At 39.7% G+C, this 22,508-nt stretch overlaps 1 protein-coding gene across 4 annotated transcripts in view; it reads right to left on the reverse strand.

The window, feature by feature from the left end:
• Positions 1-22,508, reverse strand: part of ppp6r3 (protein phosphatase 6, regulatory subunit 3) — a 132,468-nt gene that overhangs the window by 38,204 nt on the left and 71,756 nt on the right. For 2 of the 4 annotated variants that reach the window (XM_020523499.2, XM_048606877.1), the window contains 4 exons: positions 17,830-17,945; positions 15,169-15,254; positions 14,338-14,424; positions 4,238-4,335 (listed from right to left, as the gene is read on the reverse strand). In XM_020523499.2, the coding sequence (XP_020379088.1) occupies positions 4,238-4,335; positions 14,338-14,424; positions 15,169-15,254; positions 17,830-17,945 (387 nt within the window). The remainder of the gene's footprint in view (positions 1-4,237; positions 4,336-14,337; positions 14,425-15,168; positions 15,255-17,829; positions 17,946-22,508) is intronic. The other 2 variants (XM_048606876.1, XM_048606875.1) reach the window with 2 other exon arrangements.

The following is a 22,508-nucleotide window of genomic DNA, read 5'->3' on the forward strand; positions in this document are numbered from 1 at the left end:
AGTTTTGGATTTGTCTATATAAAGTAAGTTACTAATTAGAGTGCAAGATTTATTTGCATCTGTGAATTGAGACATAATCTACTTACAATAATTCAAAATTTAGCAATTTGAATCACATTAATTTAAATTGAAATTAGGCAATAAACTTATAGTTTAAACTGTATAGGGCCTTTCAAGCTCCAAGGCTCAATGAAACGTGAAGCATAGACTTAAACAAACAAAAGGATAATTCCCCAAGCTTTTGAGATGCAGACTTGCGTCAAGATATAGTAACTTGATAAGTTTTTAAAAACTCTGAATCCAGGTTAAAAAATGATAAATCTTTTATTCTATTTACTTAATTGTGATAGCTCATATTTGAATTTGCAAACACTTTAGATTGCAAGCATTTGAGTTTGTGTGGCAATATTCAATTTTGAGGCGATAGAAAAAAAAAACTGTAGAGCAAGTCCACGTAAAGTGCAATATGGAATTTACCTCAATTGAGCTAATTGTTAGACCCAGGCTGCGTTAAACCTCTGCACGGGCAGAAGACGCAAGATGTACCCTTCCATTCACAGGAAGCACTGTACAACTGTGGGAAAAGAAAATTATACTTTAAAGGCCCGAACCATAACAAAAATCACCAGTACATTGTTGAAATAGTTCACCCATTCATATTTTATCCGTCAGCAGAAACATCTTTTCACAAGGGCTTAGACTCTCATCGTCATTGAACATATTTATGCCCAGTGAAAGTATACCTCCCTGCTCCAATTATTCAATTTCCTCTAGGGTATAAAGTTATTCCCTTTATAGGGAACATATACTCCATCTGTAATTTGACCATCATTGAGAAATCTGCAACAGAAGTAAAAAGGGCTGTAAGTTTTGCCCACTACTGAAGAATGTCTATTTGGGATCTTCTAAACAGAATGTACAGCAAACTATAGGATAGAAGGAAGGTAAATACAGAAAAGATCCTGGAGGTAAGTAACATCAGTATGTCCAAGAAAAAGCCCAATGAATCTTCAGGGATAGTAAGTAAAAAGATACATCCAGAAAGAATGTCATACGAATATTACATTCTTTGACAATTTAATGCATAATGCAGGAATGCTAAAATGCAGAATATTACCAGCCTTGCTTTGCCATTGCTTAGATATTTCATTTAAAATTCAGCAACGCTTGAGACATCCAAGTTGGCTGAAAAATGCAATAAATTGGTCTGCGTAGCAAAGATTGTCAGCAAAGGTTGTAAGCTGGACACGGACCAAGACTATTCCATAGGCAAATCCAAACCCAATGATTTCTCTTAAATTGGGTTAAATCAGTAATGAGTGACGTCAACTAGAAAGTTAACAAGACAATTTCAGACAAGAAGAAAAATTTTACTGGGGCAGAGGGGACAGCGCCCTTGCTGGTGAACCATCCAAAGTCAATTCCAGTTCCTTGTCCTCTGAGGGCTATTATTCAAATTAGTACTTTAGCCAAGGTCCATGGTAAGATGATTTTTCTTGCAACTGATGTTCGAGCTTCTATGCAGTCAGCATTTGAGGTCAGACATCAACCAAGCACTGACTGTGGTCAATTTACTTTAATGGAGAGATCACTAACTGAAAACTAAAAAGATTAACATTTTCTCTTTTTGCTAATAAAAATTCACCTTATAAATTAATTAGGAAAGGAGTTTCCATTGGCTCGACCCATTGTTTCAGACATTACGCTCCTGGCCTTGATATTTATGTGCGAGATCAAAAAAGGACAGAATGACGGAAAATCTTCTGTACCAAGATAAGCCATAGAGAACAGTTTCCTGTATTACTAAACATTGAACAGCATCTCTAATTGTACTTGTCATTAAAGCAAAATATGATTTATACAAATGATACTCTACACTAGATGTCCTGGATGGGTTCAGTCATTTTTAAGCAGAAATGTTTGAATGGTAAATTTCCCACCTCCCAAAATGATGGATATTTTCATTTAGCTTGTCACATACTGACGCTTCACCTAAGAAGCATTTTGGGGAAAGCGTGTAATTTTAAGGAGGAAACCTAGCTCTCATGGATATTTTGTATATCTGTAGTGACAAGTTCACAGGTAGTAGTGAGAGAATTCTGGAAAACATTTGCGTTCCTAAATAGGGAACAGTGCGTAGTGCAGGGAAATAAGTCTAGCAAGGTTAAAGTGGCACTATAAGCTTATCCCTAATGCAATATATCATCAAAATGGCATATGATTGAGGTTTAACACATGGATTCACCAATATACCACAAAAGAAGATGCCAAACACAGGTTCTGATATCATCCCAACAGGCAGGGGAAAGAAAGAAAAAAGTACAGCGATATCCAGCATTTGTGTTGACCAATCATTAAGTGCACATCTATGTAAATTAACATGGACTGAAGTTATAAAATATATTCCAGCCTCTAAACTGGGAAGAGGAACGAAGCTGTGTATTATGCATGAAATCTTTCACAACTACACACCAGTACAAAACTCAAACAGGGTCTCGTGTTGACAGAAGCATTGTAGCTTTTTGCATTTTAAATCAAGTTAAATTTTGTTTCAACTTTTCCACTCATCTATCTTAAAACAGAATCTAAGGCACAAAACAACAGGCAGAAAGAACATTTCAATAATTCTTTTGAGTTATCCTACAAAGGTATGGAATCTGATATCAATAACTAGCTGAATAATAGGAAAACAGATGGAACGTTTCAGTACATTTGGAGGGTCAAGTTTTTGATAGGACCAGAAGAAATGCAATATGTTAATACCAAAAACTGCTTCAACCTAGCAGTTATCATGAGATCAGTGTGAAGCTGGCCTCAAAAGAATGCAACTTAAAATGACAAAATATGGTACCCAAAATTTACAGAATAAATTTTCACAAAGGCATAAAAACCTCAATAAAGCTTCCTCTTGGAAAGCCAGTGACCACAGGGAGGATTAGAAGCATAAATATACCCAATCACAATCAAAACATTTCTGTTGCGATAAGTGAAGATGTATTTTGAATGTATCGAAAGAACAGAGCTGTGTAAAGCTGAAAACAGTGAAGTGGAGAAAGGGAAGATGAAGTCACCTCAAGGTCCAGTTACCGGAGAGGGGATATGAATTGGACTATCCACTACTTAATGAATAAGCTGTGTTCTATTAAAACTATGCAAATGAAGATTATTCTAATATAGTGAAAATAAAAGGTTGCACTACAGTTGTACTGTTGGGCATACGAGCCAAGAAAACATTATGCAGATTCTACATAACTATCAGATGCTATGGAAATTAGAGGTGGTATCAATAGATAAATGTTCAGAATTCGTGAATAACTAAGCAATATTTCCTTTTGGATGAATTGAGAACAGACTTTAAAATACAATAATTGATATTGATCTAAATTTTGTCTTGTACATGACAAAAGGGTTATTCAACATACAAATTTCTTTAACTAGCCACAAAGCCTCTGCTGATCCATTTCATATTTATCAGCAACCGTGGTTCTCAACTTAAGTTCAATTTCAGCTGAACCCCCTAAACCTGGAGCATGAGGACCTGCAAAAGGTCACCAAACCTATCTAAATCAGCAAACAACGAGCAACATTTTTCTATCAACTAGAAAAGAAAATTTAACAAACTTCAGCAAGTAAACACAGAAGGCACTAGAGGTTCCCAGTTTTCAATCTAATGGAAAAGCGAAAGATGATCTTTCATAAGCATGTGGGGCAGGGGGGCCAGGATGGAAAAGGAAATATCATAATTCTGTAGAGGTACGAAATATTTGCAAATTGGGCATCCTCATTTTCTGTGCAAGGGGACTCACATTCTTGAATAATCAATACAGCCTAGTTACTGGTTTGCAGACACATACCAGCTCTGAAAAGCTGCACACTGCAGTTCTGTATTCCTCTCACCTTAGTCAACCAAATGCACAGAGATTCAGGATTTAAAATTTCAAGCTTAAGACTAAAATTTCAGTTGTCCTTTGCATGCAGATGTAAATTATATTGCTAAAGGAGGAGAAAAAGACCCAAAGCACCAAAGCAGTTCAAAAACACCACAGGACTGTTAAAGAAAATTCAATACACCCACTGGAAAATTGTTGTTTAAGCAGAAAAATAGAAAAAAAGGATAGCACCAATCTCACTCAATTAGTTATACAAATTCATTTCAAGGAAGTGCATGCTGGATAAATATCTAGAGATAGATACCCAAGTGAAAGATTTAAACCAGTTTCAAAAAGTTCATACTTACTTCACTATGTCCTCTTGATCTGCAAACTCCTCATCGTTGAAGCCGAACTGGTCAATAAAATTGGACGTCATTTGTTGCATCTGATAATCAGAAAAGGCCTGGCAAACCCAGGACCAATGACAGGGATATAATCTTGATACTCAATCATGTAACGAGGTTAACTTAGAGGGGACCCAAACCTTCATTTTTTTAAAATTGAATTTTAAGTCTCCGTAGCTGTAAATTTGAGAATTACAAAGCATAAAATGTTTAAATTTTGAAAAAGAGCCTCTTGAAGGCAGTATTTTGTGTCAAGTAACTATTCTTCTTATTTGAACTTCAATTTCAATGTTGACAAATATTCCAAACCATGGATAATACTATACTGGGTCCAAGTTACGCCACCATCCTATGCCCAATAAAGAAATTGATCTTTTGCTGATTCTCCCCAGTCCCGCCCAATCTTTTCAAGTTACAGAAGCCAACATTCCATTAAAAAAAATTCAATTAATGACCCGCTACTGATTCGAGAAGTGTTGATTGAGAAAGTAATGCTTAAAAACACCAGTAGAAAATTCAAATAGCGCTGTGGAATCTTCAATGTCCACTTGAACTGCTGATACATGGTTAATTTGGAGATCATTTCTCCATTCTTTCAACACTCCTTCAGTGCTGCAGTGACAATAACTACGTGCTCAGGCCCAGCCCAGGACCAAGTCTGACTTTATGGTGAGGGTGATACTCCTGAGCCAAATGGACATGAGTGGTCTAGTAATATAACCAATACATTTCCTTATAAGAAGGTATCTTTATTTACTATTGCAAGTAGCTAACTCATTTTATATTTCTACCCAGATAGAGAATAAATCACTTAAACAAAATTTCTTTAACTTTTTAAATGAAAGTTGCCTTTGAAAGTGGATTAGTAAGCATGGACTTCCTACCATCTAAATTATAACTCTAACATTAAAACAGATATTTACTGACTCATTAGATAATCTGTGAACATATAATGTACAATGATAACTCAAATCATGTGCCAAGTATCAATGGAAAGTTAAATCTCTCAACATCTGCCTCAAAACAAGGTTATCCACTCTACTCAATGTGTTCTTAAACTATGTGTTGGTTGGTCCCGTAAGGAGCTTTTTTTTTTTTTTTAAAAAGTTCACTCATGGGAGGTGGGAATCGCTCACTGGCCAGCATTTATTGGCTGTCCCTAGTTGCCCTTGAGAAGGTGGTGAGCTGCCTTCTTGAACTGTTGCATGCTGTGGGTTGACCCACAATGCCCTTAGGGAGGGAATTGCAGGATTTTGAGCCAGCGACAGTGAAGGAAAGGCAATACATTTCCAAGTCAGGATGGTGAGTGGCTTGGAAGGGAACGTGCAGTGGGGTGGTGTTCCCATGTATCTGCTGCCCTCGTCCTTTTAGATGGAAGTGGTCGTGAGTTTGGAAGGTGCTGTCTGAGGATCTTTGGTGAATTTCTGCAATGCATCTAGCAGCTAGTACACACTGTTGCTAATTAGCATCAGTGAGAGAGAGAGTGCAGATGTATTGCCAATCAAACAGACTGCTTTTTACTGGATGGTGTGAAGCTTCTGTAGGTATTCCATTGTGGACAGGATTTAGGTAGCCAGGTGGTGGGTTACTCATGGCAGTATTCCTAGCCTCTGATCTGCTCTTGTAGCCGGTGTTTATACAGCGAGTCCAGTTGAGTTTTTGGTCAATGGAAACTCAATGGTAACCCCAAGGATGTTGATAGTGGAAGATTCAGTGATGGTAACACCATTGAATGTCAAGGGGCGTTGGTTAGACGGTCTCTATTAAAAAAACTTTATCTTGGACAGTTACAATATTATTGCAAGTATTTCTCAAGCAAACATGAATCAGTAGGGAATGTATCCTGTTTTACTCTACTTTGAACAATGAAATTGAGGAAGGGATGAAAGAACTGTGAAAGCAGAAGTAATGTTGTATATTATTAATTTTGATTTTTTTTAAACACAGGAATTATTTAAAAATAAATTTTAGCCATGTCTAAGAACAGCACTCTCTGGGCAAGTAGCTAATAGAGAAATCTGGTGAAACAGTCACATTCCCAAGATGCTCATTTTGCTTAGCTGATTTCCTTTGTTTATTATTAATCTGTAGTCAGGAAAAACCATGCCAGAATACTGTTCAACCTCTCATTCAGATCTCTGAGCAAAGGTCCACACTGTAGGTGTTGTTATCTTCTAGATGAGATGTTAAACCAAAAGACATTTTAGTTGCCCATTAAATGTCCTGAGGCACTATTTTGAGGATAATATGAGAATATTTTCAAGATGCCCTGTCAATATCTATCTCCTAAACAAAATCTAAAGCAAATAGAGTCATAGAGATATACAGCACAGAAACAGACCCTTCTGTCCAACTCATCCAATGCTCACGAGATATCCTATATAAATCTAGTCCCATTTGCCAGTATTGGGCCCATATCCCTCGAAACCTCTCCTTTTCATGTACCCATCCAGATGCCTTTTAAACGTTATAATCGTACCTGCCTCCAGCACTTCTCTGGCAGCTCATTCCATACATGCATCACCCTCTGCGTGAAAAGGTTGGCCCTGAAGGTCCCTTTTATATCTTCCCCCTCTCACCTTAAACCTATGCTCTCTAGTTTTGTTCTCCTCCACCTGGGGAAAAAACCTTGCCTATTTACCCTAACCATGCCCCACATGATTTTATAAACCTCTATAAGGTCACCCCTCAGTATCTGACGCTCTAGGGAAAATAGCCCCAGTCTATTCAGCCTCTCCCTATACGTCAAACCCTCGAACCCTGGCAACATCCTCGTAAATTTTTCTGAACCCTTTCAAGTTTCGCAACATCCTTCCTGTAGAAGGGAGATGAGAATTACACGCAATACTCCAAAAGTGGCTGAGCCAATGTCCTGTACAGCTGCAACATGACCTCCCAACTCCTAATCTCAAAGCACTGACCATCAAAGGCAAGCATACCAAACACTTCCTTCACTATCCTATCTACCTGCAAACTGTTCTTCTAAGGAACTATGAATCTGCACTTCGAGGTCTCTCTGCTCAGCAACACTCCCCAGGACCTTACCATTAAGTGTATAAGTCCTGCCCTGATTTGCCTTTCCAAAATGTAGCACCTCACTGATATGTCTAAATTTAACTCCATCTGTCACTCCTTGGCCCATTGGCCCATCTGATCAAGGTCCCATTGTACTCTGAGGTAACCTTCTTCGCTCTCCACTACACCTCCAATTTTGGTGTCATCTGCAAACCTACTAACCACTCCTCCTATGTTCATACCCAAATCATTTATTTAAATATCAAAAGGCAAGGGACCCAGCACTGATCCTTGTGGCACACCGCTGACAACAGGCCTCCCATCTGAAAAGCAATCCTCCTCCACCACACTGTTTTCTACCTTCAAGCCAGTTCTATATCCAAATAGCTAGTCCTCCCTGTACAATCTAACCTTGCTAACCAGTCTACCATGAGGTCAAGCGCCTTACTGAAGGTCCATACAGATCACGTCAACCGCTCTGTGCTCATCAACCCGGTGTTACTTTTTCGAACAACACAATCAAATTAGTGAGACACAATGTCCCATGCACAAACCGATGTTGGCTATTCCTAATCAGTCCTTGCCTTTCCAAAATACATGTAAATCCTGTCCCTCAGGATTCCCTCCAACAACTTGCCCACCACCAATGTCAGACTCAATGGTCTATAGTTCGCTGGCTTTTCCTTACCACTTTTCTTAAATAGTGGCACATTGTTAGCCAAACTCCAGTAATTTGATCATCTCTGATTATTGTTTGTGGCATCTTGCTATGCAGCAATTAGCTGCCATATCACCTACATTAAGTACTCTTGAAGTGTAGCAACTCTAAAGTGCTGAAAAGCATTTTGAAATATCTCGAGGTTGTGAAAGCTGCTATGCAAGTCTTTTTTGAATGCATTAGGGGTTTTTAGACTGGACAAAGCAACTTAAAATCAATTTTGTATTTTCTAATCTACCTGTTCAGAGTTGTTATTGCACATCTCTGGAGCAGGTGAGATTTGAACCCAGAAATCTTGGCTCAAGGGGAGGGACACTATCACTGCACCACAGGAATCCCGATAAAATTCATTTGTTTATATCCAGAAGTGTACTTATGTACAACTGAACCATTTTTGTTTTCCCCATCAAATCACTCATGGTATGTTTTCACCTATCAGCAGTAAATCACCCATATTCTCCAACTGATTAATATATGTGCAAAGCTAACAGGGGCAATACTGACCATCAAAAAAGTGAGGGAAATGTAAAGAGAGGGGGACCCAATTAAATTCTTCAAGGATAATTTCAATATTGCTTACCTGGCAATAGTCAGTTCAAGTAGCTGCATTCTCCCATTTGCTACTTGTTCTTAAATTCAAACTAAGTACTAGCAGTGGTTCCAAGTCACTGGACTCGAAATGCTAACTGTTTCATTCCCCAAAGATGCTGCAAGACTTGCTGTTTTTCACCAGTGCTTTGTTTTCTTTCTCAGATCGCCAGCATTTGCATTAATTCTGCTTTTGTATCAGCAATGTTCATAGCACTCTTACAGAGTTGCGTCACAAGGTCTGTGTTCAAGTCCCACATCAGGACTCAAGCACAAAAATAAAGTGCTTATGTTGCAACATCGGATGACCTACTTTGCAAATGAGATGTCAAAATGAGACGCCAACTGCCCGTTCAGGTGGATGTGAATGATCCTAAGGCACTTTATGAAACTGCAAAGGGAGTTATCCTAATACCCTAATCGTTATTCATCCCTCAATCAGAAAAATAATTACCTGGTAATGATCAAATTATTACGTGCAATTTGGCTGTCTCATTTCCTATATAAAATTGCCATAAAACACTTTGAAATCTCTGGTGGTCATGAACAGTATCAAGTAAAATGCAAGTTTTTCCTTCTTCTTAAAAACTGTTCTTCAGAAGGGGGACATCTGCTGGAATGTTACAGCACATTCTCTCAGTATGTAGACTGGGTTGCAATGATGCAAATAAGATTCAACTGCAACTTAAGGCAGAGGCCTGTGCTTGTGCTGTTGATGTACAATTGCTAATGCCTAGCTCAGCCAAACTGCTGCAATGTTCCAGGTAAGTTGGTTTTTTATTGCATACATTCATTTATCCATGTCTTAAACTAGTTTAATTCTGTCTATCCTTCCCTTCTCCAGCACAAAACTAATTAATCTATCATGTGTTTCACAGCAACTAAATGGGACAAATTTAAGATTTGATATTCTCAACATTTACAGCCACAGATTTATTTTCTAAAATTGTTTTTGATCAAGTTTGAGCTCTCTTAAGCATTTCTTAGTTGAAAAGCACATCAATTGAATCAAATGAACAAAACTATTTATCAACAACTAGGGCAAATCAATGACTTAATACTTCCACACCAACAATGAAAACTAGTCAGTAAATTGACCAATTTTTCAGCACTTTGCACCAAGGAATTACTGTTTTCATTTGCCAAGATGATTTTAGAAAGTACACTTCACTTGCTCAATCTCAAATAGAACACAGAACTATACAGCACAGCAATGGATCCTTCGGCCCACGATGCTGTGCCGAACATAATGCCAAATTAAGTTAATCCCTTCTGCGTGCCCTTGGTCCGTATCCCTCCATTCCTTGAATATTCATATGCTGATCTAAAGGGCTGTTCAACTCCCCTAACATATCTGCCACCACCACCCCTGATAGTGCATACAGACTTCCACCATCTATTAAAAAAAAACTTGCTCCTCATATCTCCTTTGAGCTTTCTCCCTCTCACTTTAAATGCATGGACTCTAGTTTTAGACATTTCAAGTCTGGGAAAAAGATTCTGACCCTACCTATGCATCTCATAATTTTATATACTTCTTATCAAGTCTCCCTTCAGCTTCCGCTGCTCAAGAGAATTTTTCTAGCCTCTCCTTAGAGCACATCCCCTAATCCAGGCAGCATCCTGGTAACTGTTAGCTGTTAGTAATGGAGGTAAGCTGTTAGTAATGGAGGTAATAGGGCCCAAAAAGAAGGTGCAAAAACTGGCAAAAGGGCACTTTATCGGAATGCTCGGAGCATTCGAAACAAGGTGGATGAGTTGACGGTGCAAATCATGGCAAATGGGTATGATTTAGTGACCATGACAGAGACATGGTTAGAGGATGGTCATGTCTGGGAGTTAAATATCCAGGGGTATCAAACTGTTCGGAAGGACAGACAGGAAGGTAAGGGAGGTGGTGTCGCTCTGATTTTTAAGGATGATATCAGGGCGGTAGAGAGAGATGATATTGGTTCTACTGAACAAAACGTTGAATCCATTTGGGTGGAAATTAGGAATAGCAGGGAGAAGAAGTCACTGATAGGTGTGGTCTATAGGCCACCAAATAATGACATCGTGGTGGGGCGGGCAATAAACATAGAAATAGCTAATGCATGTAAAAATGGTACAGCAATTATCATGGGGGATTTTAATCTACATATCGATTGGTCAAACCAGGTCGGACATGGCAGCCTTCAGGAGGGGTTCATAGAATGCATCCGCGATAATTTCCTTGAACAATATGTAATGGAACCTACGAGGGAGCAAGCTATCCTAGATCTAGTCCTGTGTAATGAGACAGGAATAATTAATGATCTCACAGTTAGGGATCCTCTCGGAAGGAGCGATCACGGTATGGTCGAATTTAAAATACAGATGGAGCGTGATAAGGTTAAATCCAGTACCTATGTCCTGTGCTTAAACAAAGGAGACTATGAAGGAATGAGGGAGGAGTTAGCTAAGGTAGAATGGGAGCAAAAACTTTATGGTGGGTCAATTGAGGAACAGTGGAGGACTTTCAAAATGATTTTTCACAGTGCTCAGCAGAAGTACATTCCAGTGATAAGGAAGAACTGTAGGAAAAGAGAGAGCCAGCCATGGATGTCTAAGGAAATAAAGGAAAGTATCAGATTGAAAAAAAACCACATACAAAAAAGCAAAGAGTAGTGGGAAACTAGTAGACTGGGAAATCTTTAAAGGCCAACAGAAAGCTACAAAAGAAGTTATAAAGAAAAGTAAGATAGATTATGGAGTAAACTAGCTCAGAATATAAAAACAGGCAGCAAAAGTTTCTATAAATTTGTAAATCGTAAAAGAGTGGCGAAGGTGAAAAAATTGGTCCTTTAGAGGATGAGAAGGCCAATTTAATAACTGGGAATGAGGAAACAGCCGAGACATTAAACAGTTATTTCGTGTCGGTCTGCACAGTGGAAGACACAAATAACATGCCAAAAACTAATGGCAAGAAGGTTATAGGAGGTGAGGACCTAGAAACTATCATTATCACTAAGGAGGCAGTGCTGGGCAAGTTAATGGGGCTAAAGGTAGACAAGTCTCCTGGCCCTGATGAAATGCATCCCAGGGTACTAAAAGAGGTGATTGGGGGAAAATAGCAAATGCACTAGTAATTATTTACCAAAATTCACTGGACTCTGGGGTAGTTCCCGCAGATTAGAAAACAGCCAATGTGACGCACTGTTTAAAAAAGGAAGTAAGCAAAAAGCAGGTAACTATAGGCCAGTTAGCTTAACTTCGGTAGTGGGGAAAATGCTTGAATCTATCATTAAGGAAGAAATAGCAAGACATCTGGATATAAATTGTCCCATTGGGAACACCCAGCATGGGTTCATGAAAGGTAGGTCATGTTTAACTAATTTCGTGGAATTCTTTGAGGACATTACTTTCATGGTGGACAATGGGGAACCTGTGGATGTGGTGCATCTGGATTTCCAGAAGGCATCTGACAAGGTGCCACACCAAAGGCTGCTACATAAGATAAAGTTGCACGGTATAAAAGGTAATGTATTGGCATGGATAGAGGATTGGTTGACTAGTAGAAAGCAAAGAGTAGGGGTAAATGGGTGTTTTTCTGGTTGGTGGTCAGTGGCTAGTGGTGTGCCTCAGGGATCAGTGTTGGGACCGCAACTGTTTACAATTTACATAGATGATTCGGAGTTGGGGACTAAGTATGGTGTGTCAAAATTTGCAGATGACACTAAGGTGAGAGGTAGAGCAAAGTGTGCAGAAGACACTGAAAGTCTGCAGAGGGATATAGATAGTCTAAGTGAGTGGGCAAAGGTCTGGCAGATGGAGTACAATGTTGATAAGTGTGAGGTCATCCATTTTGGTAGGAATAACAGCAAAATGGACTATGTTTTAAACAATAGAAAATTGCAGCACGCTGCTGTGCAGAGGGACTTGGGTGTCCTTGTGCATGAATCGCTAAAAGTAGGATTGCAGGTGCAGCAGGTAATTAAAAAGGCAAATGGAATTTTGTCTGCCATTGCTAGAGGGATGGAGTTTAAAAACAGGGTGGCTATGCTGCAGCTGTATAGGGTCCTGGTGAGGCCACACCTGGAGTACTGTGTGCAGTTTTGGTCTCCTTACTTGAGAAGAGATATACCAGCACTGGAAGGGGTGCAGAGGAGATTCACTCAGTTGATTCCAGAGTTGAGAGGGTTGGATTATGAGGACAGACCGAGTAGACTGGGATTATACTCATTGGAATTCAGAAAAATGAGGGGAGATCTTATAGAAACATATAAGATTATGAAGGGAATAGATAAGGTGGAGGCAGGGAGGTTGTTTCCGCTAGCAGGTGAAACTAGGACTAGAGGACATCGCCTCAAAATAAAGGGAAGCAGATGTAGGACTGAGGTCAGGAGGAACTTCTTCACCCAAAGGGTCGTGAATCTGTGGAATTCCCTGCCCAGTGAAGGGTTAAAGCTACCTCGCTGAATGTTTTTAAGGCAAGGCTAGATAAATTTTTGAACAGTAAAGGAATTAAGGGTTATGGTGAGCGGGCGGGTAAGTGGAGCTGAGTCTCAAAAAATCAGCCATGATCTTATTAAATGGCGGGGCAGGCTTGAGGGGCCAGATGGCCCACTCCTGCTCCTAGTTCTTATGTTCTTATGTAAACCTCTTCTGCACCCTCTTCAAAGCCTCCACATCCTTCCTGTATTGTGACAACCAGAAGTGAACGTAATACTCTAAGTGTGGCCTAACTTATAAAGCTGCAACATGATATCCTGACTCTTGTACTGAATTCCCTGATGAATAAAGAAAAGCATGCCATACACCTTCTCTACCACCCTATCTACTTGCATGGCCACTTTCAGGGAGCTATGGGCCTGAATCCCAAGTTCCCTCTGTACATCAATGGTGTTCACGGTCCTGCCATTAACTGTATATTTTTCCTTAACATTTAATCTCCGAAAATGCAACACCTCAAACTCAGCTGGATTAAACCCCATCTGCCATTACTCCACCCATATCTGCAACTGATCTATATCCCGCTGTATCCTTTGAAAATCTTCTACACTATCCACAACTCCACTGATCTTTGTATCGTCTGCAAACTTATTAATCCACTCATCTACATTTTCATCCAAGTCGTTTATACATCACAAACAGCAGAGGTCCTACTAGTGCAGAACACCACTAGTCACCGATCTCTAGCCTGAAAAACACCCTTCCACCATTACCTTTCGCCTTCTATGGCGTAAGCCAATTCTGAATCCATGCAGCCAAGTCAAGGTGGATCCCATGCATCTTAATCTTTTGGATGAGCCTACCATGAGGGGCCTTGTTGACAGCCTTACTAAAATCCATATAGACAACATTCACTGCTCTAGCCTCATTGATCACCTTTGAACTTTTCGAAGCGATAACAATCAAATTAGTAAGACGTGACATGACCTGCCCTGCTCAAAGCCATGCTGACTGTCCCTAATTAAGCCATGCTTTTCCAAAGTATACACATGGGATCTTAGTACACAATGCGTCTAACAGATCCATGATTGCTGTGGTTCTAAGTGCCAGGAGTACAGAATATGTTGGAAACTTGAATGAAAAATTAAAAAGCACATATTATACTTACTTAGGAGAAATTTCTCAAGTTTTAATATTTAATATATCGGGGAGGATAAAAACATTAATTTTACAATTTCTCATTTTCATTTAAATTCATGTGCAAACCAGGTACTTTATCTATTAAAACTGAAAAAGTATTACATGGTTATTCAGTAAAGAAAATACTTACTTGCTGTAACCCTGAGTCTGGAGCAAATCCCGGTTCTTTAAAATCAACTTCATCATCGCTTGATGAATGTATATTGTGTGCACTAACCTGGAATATTATTTACAGGATAAAGTGATACCGCAATGAACCCAATTAATTCCACAGCTAAACATGCATTTTTTACCCTTTCCCCACAAACATACTCCACTCCCTCCGGGGAAAAAAAAAGTATATTTTCAATAAAGCCAAACTGTAGGAAGACACAATTTGAAATATCAAGGAACACTTGGAAAAACTTAAATGACAACCTCACGTGAGAAAAACGGAAACTTTTTTGCCTTTTATGCAAAAAAAAATACAATTAATCCAGTTTTAAAGCTGCATAACAGCCAATAAATAAATTGAAGACAATATCTTCATACATTCAGAAAACCACAGAAGACCTAAAGTACATTCAGACTTCAAAGCATGGGATAATTCTGCATTACCCTCTTTAGAACAACAGGCAAATTGATAAAAATCAACTTTTTGACCATAATTTTGATATACATGTAGCTACTTTTAATGCAACATCCCTGAACCGTAATTTTAATCTAAATAGCAATGTAAAACATTACAAGACTGGAATAATTATCTTCAACCTTGCTACAAATGCTGCACACTTGTCACTGACTCTATTTCATTCCTTAACTACTATTTCACCCTACAGCCATTTTTTTCATAATTTTAGTGTCTGACTAGTTATCCAAGTTCATACCTTCAAAAAGTTACCTACTTTCATCTCCATAATATCATAGTTTCTATGTGCTCCTAAATAGCTTTCAGCATGTGCACTTGTTTTCAGACACCTACCAGATCAATTGTATTCTTCTTATTGGTTTCTGCCAAAGAACCTGTTGTAAACGTCTCCCATCTTTCCCTGTAGTCCTCACTAAGATCTGAAAACGTAAGCAGTATTGGAAACACGGCTTTTACAAAAAATCTGTTACTTTGATTATTCTAAAAGCAAAATATTTTGGAATTAGAATAAACGCCCACAGCCAATAATCAGTCCTAGCAAAAAATTTACTCCTGGTTTATTTATTCAATTTTATTTATTAAATTGGATACACTTTAAAAGGAAACTAAAATGTTAATGTGTGTAATTTCAAATTACTTTTATGTTGAAATAGTTGTTAAAGAAAATCAAGATGCACAGAAATTAACAGTTTGTCTTTAAGTATGATTTGATTACTATCTCCTACTATATTTGTATGAAAGAGCTTATGCTGTACACATCTGAATAAGATGCCTATGTCAAAAGTCCAGCAAAGGCAATCCATGGCCTTCCTTGGGAGTCCTCAGTGTTCCACTAGATGAAGGACTAATCTAAATCATCATTTTTATGTGGTGCGAATGCAGAATGTTGACATTACTGAGAACCTGTTCTGCTTGATATTCTTCTTGCAGGCTCATTGGAACCATGAACAATAGATTCAGCTACAGCAGGGATAATCATCTAGTTGGCCACAGTGTTACAAAGATTCAGAGAAATTCAGGGTAACAAATGCGTCAGCAAGCACAGGATCAGCAACAACGTCCAGTGTCCACTAAACAGCCTCCACATTAAAACAATGAAGTGGAGACCCAGAGTCCAGTATTCTCGATGTTAGTTCCTCAATGATTGCAGTGGTGCTGCAGATTAAGGATGTCCCGGGATGCCAACTGCTGGAGCAGGACATGTGACGTTAAGATGTGGATGGCCATCGTGGGGACAGCTGCACCAAATTTGTACACAACCGACTGCTTCCATGGATCCACTGGGGACCCAAGTTAGATATTACAACCCTCAACCCACAAATGTATCAAGACTGTTACCAATACAATTTCTATCAGGTCACACCACTTCATATTATTTCACGAAGACAAGGTCATTGCTGCAAACTAGACCATCAGCTTTACCAACATAACTGGCTTTCCCAAGGTGCAGTGCAGTATAGACCGCACACACAAAATGTTAAAAGCATCATATCGCATGACAGCTGACTTCATTTACTGAAATGTACTGCATTCCATTAATGTACAAGTGTGATCATCAGCACCACTGATGCGCCAGGTTTCTGGGAGCTGTCATGACAGCTATAACCTTGATAATTCTCATGTTCTTGCTTGTTTCAAGGGATGATGGCCTTATAAGGATGGCTTCTGGAAGACAAGGGCTACCTTCTGCACCTGTAGCTGATGATTCTGACTGAGGTAGAGTGTAAATACAACGTTGAAGAGCTGGCTGAGCAGCAAGTGGTCCAAGGAGGAAGACTGTACAGGCAGAACATCACCTTCAGCATTATAGCACATTGTAGCATCAGGCTCAACAAATTAGACAGGATTTAATTGATATCCGGTTCCAATAGTTGTGAGCTGAGTGCTGCTGAAAAGGCAAGTGGCTGCTGTTTTGCCTTTGCTTTTGTGGAAAATAGGTTAAACCTTTACAACCATTTGAAGACTTTCCCGACAACAAACAGCAAACATGTAATGCTCCCACACTGAACAATGACAAGATGTTAATGCTACACTGATCATTAGGGACAGGGTACTAAGGTGGTATGGCGCTAAGGACAGTTAACCTGTGTTGCTTATTCCTGTAGCTGCAGTCGCAATGACAGTCGATCAGAAAGTGAAAATTTAAAAACATTACATTTATGAATGCGAGCTTATATTTTCACCCATATCACCTACGTGCCCTTAAAAGCAGTTCTTTCTCATTCCCCTCTCTTAACATGTACCATGAAGGGAAGCTCCTGGCTGGCTGCGCTTGAAATATGGCACTGGCACCAGGAATCCAGGCAGGTCCTGGCAGTGGCGAGGACTTGCACCACTGCTGTGTGCACCATAATGCAAACAGGCGTTGTGCATACATAATGAGACAAACTGCAGAGAATTGTGCAAGAAAACTCGTTAGCATTCATGGAGAGGAACCCTCCATGATATTTTCCAAAATTGACACAGTTGACTTTTGGTAAAATTCAGTCTTTTGTCTATCTTCACATTCATCTGTGAATAATTATTAGCTGTACATCATGTTCATGAGTAGTTCAGCCAAGAGCGGTTGAACACAATGCTATTTGCCATACTCCACACTTAGAGAAGATACTGTGATCATAAATTTATTCACGATAACATCAACTGGTATTTGATAGAACTGGACTAAACCAAGAGAGCATACAGAGTAAGAAGTCACAGCTTCCAGATCACTAGAGACACAGCCTGCATAAGAAATCTGACATCAAATTGTTTACGAGGAAAAGGAATAAAGACACTGCCCAATCTTCATATAACACACAGTTAAATGCAATTCATTTATTCTCCATCCTTCTCAAAATAAAGTCTGGAATTTAAAATGTCATGCACAAGTTCAATTCATTGCAGCACTGTAAAATGCAAAATAAAAAAAATCTTAGGAGAAATGTATAGGAAGAGTTGTAGCTATACTAGATGATATGTTAAAAACAGAAACAAATATGCAAAGTATAATACCTTTAAGCTGCTGATTAATGAGTACGCTGTTTGGTCCCTTTTCAGCATTGTGCACAATAGCATTAGCTATCCGTGTTAAGTGACCCATGTACCCTCTCCGTCTTCCACCTGCTGATCTGAAAAACAAGTTCATCCACTTATTCCAAAACAACAAAGCACAATTATTGGTGCTGGGGGTTGGGGGGGAAAAGACATAGAGAGAGAGAGAGAAAGAGAGAGAGAGAGAAAAGAGGGAAAGTAATGTTTAAAGAAATGTTTTTACTAAAAGAAAGGTTGCTGAAAGACACACATTTTGTTAAAGATTTTCTTCTTGCACATATCGTGACAATTTGCCAAAACATCATTTCAAAGGGAATGTCAATTTTTAAACTGCACGAGGTGAGAGTGCTGATTAGTTGGCAAGTGAACTGTGATTGGCAGAGACATTGTCGTAGAGGAAGTTGTCATAGAGATTGCATGTGAATTTTTTTCACAAACTTTCAAGAGGTGCAATCTGGATTAATATTCAGAGGCAGAAAATAATCGGCACCACAGATTTGTTAGTTTTCTCTTTTTGATAAAATCAGAATTTAATTGAAAATATACATTACTACTTGCCCCGGGAGGTCGGTCTTTTTGGTGCTAGGATCTAAAGTATTCTGAGCTTTCAGTTTAATTGACATAAGTACAAAGGGAAAATTGAACTATGATATAATGACTCAACCGGAGAGGTTGGCATTTCCGAGACACTTTAAATTATTGGCAAAGATCTGTAGCTCGGGCTGTGGATGAGGTTGTTGACTTGCTTGCTGAGCTGGTTTGTTTTTGTTCAGACATTTCGTCATCATGCTCGGTGACATCATCAGTGGAGCCTCCAATGACGCAATGTTAATCTACTCCGCTTGGAATTTATACTGTCCGGTCCATTATGGTGAGTATTGTCATTTCATTTTGATCTGTATGGGTTTATATGTGAGGTCCAATTCTATATGTTTGTTGATTGAAGGATGGGTGGAGAACCATGCCTCTAGGAATTCCCATGCATGTCTACGTTTGGCTTGGGCTACTATGGTTACTTTATCCCAATTAAACTGTTGGCCTTCGTTGTCTAAATGTACAGATATTAAGGAGGGTTCGTCGTGCCGTTTTGCTACTAGCTGATGTTCGGGTATTCTGTTGGCTAGTTTCCTTCCTGTCTGTCCGATGTAATGTTTGTGGCAATCGCGGCATGGTATTTTGTAAATCACGTCAATTGACCCCTCCACCCTGGGAAAAAGCCTCATACTTTCCACTCTATGTCATTCACAATCTTTTAAACTTCAATCGGGTAGCCCCTCAACCTCCTGCGTTCCATTGAAAACAAACCCAGTCCAGCCAGCTCAGTGAGCAAGTCAACAACCTCATTTCTGAGACACCTTTATCCTTTTGGTTTTATTATAGAAACAGAAAACTAGGTTACTTTTTTCATAAGCAAAGCAGAAAAAATGATTATTCAACAGCAAACTATTCAACATGAATCTACCTGTCACTGGGCCTGAAAAAGACTTGAAATAGTGTGTAAATAATTTCCTCATAACAGTCCAAATCTGTCCTTTGCCAATTCAAATCTCTATCAATAGCACTAGCAATTTGGTTCAAAATAAGTAGTTAAGATTTACCTTCGCAACATCATTTACTATTTTGTGACTATTATATGATTCTCTATTGATAAGCTCTTTCTCAGGCTGAGGAGGGTCAATTATTTTCCAGTCTGTTATCACAACATAGCTGAGGAATCAGACTCGTGTTTCTATACTGGAGCATGAAGAAGTCTTGAATATCTCTCCAGCCATCAGTAATAATATTGAATTGAACATTTGGAATTATATAATAAAGGCAATCACAAATCCCTACAGTGTGGATGCAGGCCATTTGGCCCATCCAGTCCACACTGATCTTCTGAAGAGCATTCCACCCAAACTTCACCTTCACCACCACCCCCGCCCCCGCCCCCATCCCTATAACCCTGCATTCCCATGGTTCGTCTACCTGGCCTACACATCCCTGGACACTATGGGCAACTTAGCATGGCCAATCCACATAGCCTGGAGCACATGGAGGAAACCCACAAAGACAAAGGGAGAATGTGCAAACTCCACACAGTTGCCAGAGTCTGGAATCGAATCCAGGTCCCTGGTGCTGCAAGGGTTGCAGTGCTAACCGCTGAGCCACCGTGCTACCCCACTGCAATGTCTACTGTCATCATCCACAAATATTACCATGGACTTACTGGAGTGGAATTTATTTCCAGTAACATCTCAGCTGCAACTTTAATTTTTACATCTGGTGATACAACTGTTTGTTTAGATTTACACTACCTAAATATAACTACAGCAGAAACTGGGACAAGAAAACAAAGAAACTGAGTGACTATTGAGTGTCTTTAAAGACATTAGTATATTTCAGCAGAGACAGAAAGAACTGCAGATGCTGGAGTCAGAGTCAACACAGTGAGGAACTGGAGGAACAAAACAGGTCAGGCAGCATCAGAGGAACAGGAAAGTCGACGTTTCAGGTTAGGACCCTTCATCAGACTTTCTCGTTCCTCTGAAGCTGCCTGACCTGCTGTGTTCCTCCAATATATTTCGGCAATTAGCAGATTTGTACTGATTAAAGTTACTCTGTACAGCTGTTGTCTGAAACCTAGCAATCAAGAATTAATACACTGTTCAATAGTTAACAATAAACTGTGCAAATAAGTCAGCCAAGTTACAAAAACTGGCACAACACTTAGAACAGTCTACAACTTCAAAGCTATGTAAATTTTAGAAACCATATCTATTACATCTATTTAAAAAACAAACTGGAGAGGTTGCACATCGGCTTTTACAGTTATGAAACGCAACTGCTCATATATATGACACGTATATGTAATTGCTTGAAACTCTTAGAAGACCAGGATAGCTTATTAAGAAAAAGTACCGGGGGGGCCCAGGTTCGATTCCACCCTTGGGCGACTGTCTGTGTGGAGTTTGCACACTCTCCCCGTGTCTGCATGGGTGTCCTCCAGTCTCCTCCCACAATCCAAAGATGTGCAGGCTAGGTGGATTGGCCAACTAAATTACCCATAGTGTTCCGGGATGTGCAGATTAGGTGAGTTTTAGGGGGGTGGATCTGGGTGGGATGCTGGGAGGGTTGGTGTGGACTTGTTGGGCCGAAGGGCCTGTTTCCACACTGTAGGGATTCCATGATCTAAGAAACTGGGAGAAACAACTTAAAGCCAAGGGATAAACAAAACCAGCTTTTCAGCCTAGGTTTACACATGAGTGAAACCATCGAGTTTGCAACACTTAGCTAAAATCTACACTGTGAAAATTATTATTTATGTCTCCAGGACTGCAAACAGCTGACAATTTTATTAATGTTGTAACACATGCACAAAAATATACAAAAAATAAAGGATCTTGGGGTTCCAGTCCATAGCAACAAAAACAAAGTTGTTGGAAAAGCTCAGCAGGTCTGGCAGCATCTGTGGAGGAGAAAACAGAGTTAATGTTTCGGGTCCGGTGACCCTTCCTCAGAACTGATGGTGGCTGGGAAAACGTCAGTTTATATGCAGAAAATAGGGAGGTGGGTGGGGTAGGGAGTTAGAGCCCAAAGAGAGAGAAAGACAGTTGGACAGACAAAGGACAGACAAACCCACCCACCTCCCTATTTTCTGCATATAAACTGACGTTTTCCCAGCCACCATCAGTTCTGAGGAAGGGTCACCAGACCCGAAATGTTAACTGTTTTCTACTCCACAGATGCTGCCAGACCTGCTGAGCTTTTCCAGCAACTTTGTTTTTGTTCCTGATTTACAGCATCCACAGTTCTTTTGGTTTTTATTCAAGTCCATAGCTGCCTGAAAGTGGCCAAGCAGGTAGATAGGGTGGTAAAGAAGGCATGTGGCATACTTGCCTTTATTGGTCAGAGAAATGAATACAAGTGTCAGGATGTCATATTGCAGCTTTACAAGACTTTGGTTAGGCCACACTTAGGGTATTGCGTTCAATTTTGGTTGACACATTAGAGAAAGGATGCGGCGACAGTGGAGAGGATGCAGGAGTGGTTTACCAGGATGTTGCCTGGATTAGCAGGTATGAGCCGTAACAAGAGGGTAGAAAAACTCAGTTTGTTTTCTTTTGAGCGGCAGAGGCTGAGGGGACACTTGAAAGAAGTCTATAAAAATATGAGATGCATAGAAGGGGTAGACGGTCAGAATCTTTCTCCCAGAGTTGAAATGTCTAATACTAGGGGGCATGCATTTACGGTTAGAGGGAGAAGGTTCAAAGGAGATGCAAGGGGCAAGTTTTTTTTTTACACAGTGATAGGAGTCTGGAACACGCTGCCAGGGTTGGTGGTGGAGGCAGATACGATAAGGGCATTTAAGGGACTTTTAGATAAGCACGTGAATGTGCAAGATATGGAGGGATATGGACCAACAGCAGTCAGGAGGGATTAGTTTCATTTGGCATCATGTTTGACACAACGTGTTAGGCCGAAGGGCTCATTCCTGTGCTGTACAGTTCTACAATCTAGGGCCAACTTTGTACCAATTTCCAAAGTGAAAACAGACTAAAACCAAAGCAAAATACAGTGGAGACAACAAGTTGCAGGGCTGGATGAACACAGCAGGCCAAGCAGCATCATAGGAGCAGAGGGGCTCTTGGCCTGCTGTG

This window comes from Rhincodon typus, chromosome 17 (assembly GCF_021869965.1).
Source record: "Rhincodon typus isolate 14 chromosome 17, sRhiTyp1.1, whole genome shotgun sequence".
Taxonomy (NCBI): domain Eukaryota; kingdom Metazoa; phylum Chordata; class Chondrichthyes; order Orectolobiformes; family Rhincodontidae; genus Rhincodon; species Rhincodon typus.